This window comes from Tachysurus vachellii, chromosome 23 (genome assembly GCF_030014155.1).
Source record: "Tachysurus vachellii isolate PV-2020 chromosome 23, HZAU_Pvac_v1, whole genome shotgun sequence".
In the NCBI taxonomy this organism is placed as follows: domain Eukaryota; kingdom Metazoa; phylum Chordata; class Actinopteri; order Siluriformes; family Bagridae; genus Tachysurus; species Tachysurus vachellii.
Window position 1 is genome coordinate 416,917 of NC_083482.1, and position 5,089 is coordinate 422,005.

General features: G+C 41.2%; 1 protein-coding gene across 1 annotated transcript; it reads right to left on the bottom strand.

Moving 5' to 3' along the window:
• Positions 1-201: 201 nt before the first annotated feature.
• On the bottom strand, positions 202-4,565 carry LOC132838897 (amine sulfotransferase-like). Its single transcript, XM_060859554.1, has 6 exons — positions 4,355-4,565; positions 1,938-2,140; positions 1,261-1,387; positions 1,084-1,178; positions 775-955; positions 202-367 (listed from the first exon to the last, which is right to left on the bottom strand). Exons 1-6 carry the CDS (start codon positions 4,515-4,517, stop codon positions 240-242), a joined length of 897 nt encoding a protein of 298 aa, XP_060715537.1. The 5' UTR covers positions 4,518-4,565; the 3' UTR covers positions 202-239.
• Between the last annotated feature and the right edge of the window lie 524 nt (positions 4,566-5,089).

Genomic DNA, 5,089 nt, shown 5'->3' on the forward strand with positions numbered 1-5,089 from the left:
AAATTAACACAAAAGACCAAAAAATTAACAAAATTTTAACATTATGCAAACAAAAATAGACAAATAGGTTCTACATTACTTATTAATCTCTATGACAATGGGAAAGCTGTGTCCCCATAACTCAGTGTGGTACTTATTTTGGGAAAAAAGTCCTAATAAACGACCTGTACCTGTGTGTGTGTGTGTGTGTGTGTGTGTGTGTGTGTGTGTGTGTGTGTGTGTGTGTGTGTGTGTGTGTGTTATGTGTGTATGTCAGTGATGTCCCACACAAAGTCCAGTGGCAGGTCTTTCATCTGTTCCTGATAAACACGGTCAAAGTGTTCATTCTGTGTCACTGTCAGAAAGTTCTTCCAGTCTCCCACTGTACCTGTACACACACACACACACACACACACACACACACACACACAATCACACACACACACACTCAGATCAATAGCAGTTCTGTGTAAAAGCACAGCATTAGATGTTGAAGCAGCAGGTTCAGGACTGCAGATCATCTACAAAACACTACACAGGAGCTACAGGGATGCGAAAAATCCCCCAAATGATGTAAATCCATTTTCAGTCAATGTTTTGATTTAAAGTATTAGTGAGAGTTTGTGTGTATGTGTGTGTGTGTGTGTTTGTGTGTGTGTGTGTGTGTGTGTGTGTGTTTGTGTGTGTGTGTGTGTGTGTGTGTGTGTTTGTGTGTGTGTGTGTGTGTGTGAGAGCTGAGAAGCGAGTAATTGTGAGTAAACAGTGAAGTGAAGCTGAAGCTCAGACGATCTCTACCCTTGCGGAGGAAGCCTCCTTTCTTATGATCTACTATATCATCAGGTAAATACTCGTAGTTGGCTTTGGGGTCTTTCTTCATGTAGTTGAAGCTGGATTTTTTCACCACACTGTCGATGACATCATCTGACACGTTCTTCCCCAAAAACGTACAAATCTGCACCACAACTCCTCTCAGGTCCTGAAACACCACAACACACTTTTACACTCATTCAGACACTGAATTCCAACAACTCTAAAGTAGCTGTAGGTCATGGTGTGTGTGTGTGTGTGTGTGTGTGTGTGTGTGTGTGTGTGTGTGTGTCTCACCCTGATCATCTCTTCATAGCTGAGGAACAGGATGTTGTATTTGTATTTGTTGGTGTACCAGCCTCTGATGTGATCAAACCAGCGGCCTCCGAGTACTACACACAAAACACACACAGTAAATACAAAACATACACAGAACACACAATTTTGTGTGTGTGGAGTACAAAGAGAACTGACTCCGCCCACTAAAGAATTTCTCCATCAGCTCGCCGTGCGTCTCTAAACACTCTAGAAGCTTCATGTAGTGAGTGAAGTGGAAGTAGGACACCATGATGTCTTTGGGGTTCCTGGTCACGTAGATGATCTGGAATAAAATTAAAGTGTTAATTAAAGCTGATGATTAAATCTGTACAGATCAGAGCAGTGTTGTAGAGAGACATTAGTGTTAGCTAATGTTAACACCGGGGGCTGGATGCGTGTATCATGGTAGATGATAAAGGTGTGTGTGTGTGTTTCTGTGTGAGTGTGTGTCTGTGTGTAATTATGTGTGTGTGTGTGTGTCTGTGTGACTGTGTGTGAGTGTGATTGTGTGTGTGTGTTTCTGTGTGTGTCTGTGTGTGAGTGTGTGTGTGTTTCTGTGTGTGTCTGTGTGTGTGAGTGTGTCTGTGTGTGTGATTGTGTGTCTGTGTGTGTTTCTGTGTGAGTGTGTTTCTGTGTGTGTCTGTGTGTGAGTCTGTGTGTCTGTGTGAGTGTGTGTGTGTGAGTGTGTGTCTGTGTGTGTGAGTGTGTGTGTGTGTGTGAGGGTGTGTGAGTGTGTGTGTGTGTGTGTGTGTGTGTGTGTGAGTGTGTGTGTGTGTGTGTGTGTCTGTGTGTGTGAGTGTGTGTGTGTGTGTGTGAGGGTGTGTGAGTCCCACCTTTCCTTTGTTCTGTAGGCCGTGGGGCACCAGGTCCTCATGGAGGTGAGAGCAGAAGAGCCGGGGGGAGCGGCGAGTGTTATAATCCTCCCCATTCTGAGGAAACTCCAACCAGGGCATACGGTCGTATGAACTCTGCTCCACAGCCTCCGGAAACTCGTCCTCATACAGCAGCGTTATGATGCGCTGAGTCCAAACCGAACCTGAGACAGATTTATTGGAAGCTGTTTTTGTGGGTGGAGCTACAAGTGAGCTCACATTGTGTTTTCATAAATATCAGCTCTGATATACAACTTATTAAAGTATGAACACATGGGACTCAGACACTTGATGGTTAATAATGTTCTATTCTAATGAGATAACTAAGCCACTTCATGCTAGCTACTTTAGGCTAGTAGGCATGGCAGAGTGCATTGGGTGTTTCCTAATTTGCATATTCATGTGTGGAAAGGTGTAATTATGTATAATGTTTGGTGTTTGACGTCTTAAAGTTCCACTCAGCAGCAGCAGTTAATCATCATTAAGTGTAATAAAAATGCACCAGATCCTCACACGGCCTCGTCTGGACCATCTGGGGTATGTGGTAGCCTAGTGGTTAAGGTGTTGGCCTACTGATCAGAAGGTTGTTAGTTCAAATCCCAGAACAACAAGGCTGCCACTACTGGGCCCCTGAGCAAGGCCCTTAACCCTCATTTGCTCAGCTGTATAAATTGAGAGAAACTGTGAGTCACTGAATAAGGATGTCTGCTTAATGCTGTAAATGTAAAATGTTTGGTGTAGGGATATCACCCAGTGTACCATGACCAGAACTCATTGTATTAATGTTACAGATGAAAAGCTTTGGGAAAACATGAGCACAGGGTTTGTTCTTCATGTATAATCTGTTAGTACTGTGCTGTGTAAATGGTCTCAAAGTGTGTTCACAGATTCACCTTCAGTTCTCTAGTGAATGATTTACAGATATGCTACGATATGATATGCTAAGATAAGCTAAACCTTTATTCATCTCACAGTGGGAATATTTTTAAGCTGCAATAGGCTGTCACTCGGGCAGAGCCATGGAAGGAATTCTAGTCTGGTGATTATGTGGGGTTTTACATGTTTAATAGGAAAATAAAAACTGAAACATATTCTTATATTAAATTATCACACACAAACACACACACTGTCAGGACATCTGCTTGGACATTCTTTGCCAGACCATTAGGGGGTGTTCCGGCAGTGTGTTTTGTGTCACGTGTCTTGTGATACTCGCCTGGTTGTAATGGGACTAATTATTATGTGTATTTATTTATTTTAAACGTATTACTACAGCTAAAAGAACAACATGTGTGTTAGACCCTATTCCAACTAAATTACTAAGAAGTGTTACATAAAGCTAATTTAGATCCTAATGTAGATCCTAATGAACTACCAAATTACAGACCTATTTCACATCTTCCATTTATGTCTAAAATACTAGAAAATGTTTTGTCTGTTCAACGTAGCTCCTTACAGGAGAACAATATCTTTGAAGAGTTTCAGTCAGGTTTCAGTCCCCACCATAGCACAGAAACTGCACTTGTTAAAGTTACAAATAACTTGTTCTTAGCTTCGGACCAAGACTGTATGTCACTATTAGTTCTACTTGACCTTAGTGCTGCATTCGACACTATAGATCACAACATTCTCCTAGATCACTTACAAAATTACACAGATATTCATGGTCAGGCTTTAACCTGGTTTAGATCCTACCTGTCTGATCGACACCATTTTGTAGAATTAAATGGTGAATCCTCCAGTTTATTGGCAGTTAATTATGGGGTCCCTCAAGGATCAGTTCTAGGACCTCTGCTTTTCTCGATATACATGCTTCCATTAGGGAACATTATTAGACATGGGATTAATTTCCACTGCTATGCTGACGACATTTATATATCTCATCAAAACCAGATGAAATAGCTAATAGCTAGTGTCCAAATTATCTCAGTGTGTTAAAGAGATAAAAGACTGGATGAGCTGTAATTTTCTGTTGTTAAACTCTTATAAGACAGAAATACTACTTATAGGCCCAAAAACCAGTACACAGAAACTCTCACTCGCTGGCTATTTTCAAACGGCGGTTGAAGACCTACTTGCTCATGAAACACTTTAACTAGCACTTCTTTCCCTATTTTTGCATTTAAAAAAAAAATTTTAAATAAAAAAAACTTTGAAACTTTTTCATTGTAACTTTGAACAATGTTTTAAACTCATGGTATCTTAAGTATGTAACCTAGTGAGCCAGCATTAATGTATACAATGATAGATATTTAAGCACTTATGTACGTCGCTCTGGATAAGGGCATCTGTCACATGCTGTAAATGGGGAGAGAGAGAGAGTGTGTGTGTGAGAGTGTGAGTGTGTGTGAGTGTGTGTGTGAGTGTGTGTGTCTCACCAGATTTAGGAAATGTAATGACATAAACATCATCGTCTCTGATCTGGAACGTCTTCACACTGTCTGTAAACTGTGTAAAACCATCCTTGTTAAAATGAGGAAAGACGTATCCTCTGTAGGACAGGAGCTTGTCTCCGATCTTCTGGAACTCCTGCTCAGCCATGGTGTGGTGCGTTCAACTCACTCACACACACACACACACACACTCACGTCTTATACAAACACACCAGGTTCGAGTTCAGAGGGTAAGAGTCCTGAGTGGGCGTGAAATGTGGGTGGAGTCACTGTCAATCATTTTGAGAGGATTTCTTTAAGCCATAAGTGTGACACACCCAGCTGTTCCTCCATCACTCAGTTCACCTTTTTACATGAAACTGTCACCACGGAGCTTCAGCTAAACTGGAGCTTTACAAAAGTGTCAATAATTTATATAACAAATTTTAGAGGTGTTTTACGGTGGCCGAGAAGTGCAAAACACATTAACAAATCCGAAAACACATTAACAAATCCGAAAACACATTAACAAATCCGAAAACACATTAACAAATCCGAAAACACATTAACAAGTCAGACAACCCGGAAGCGGTTGGTATAGTTTGTGAATGTAAACTTACCGATCATCGGACAAGACACCTTTCATTCACCTGTATATCTTTAATGACAGGTGTCTTGTCCAATGATCGGTAAGTTTCCATTCACAAACTATACCTACCTCTTCCCGTTGTCTGAATCGGT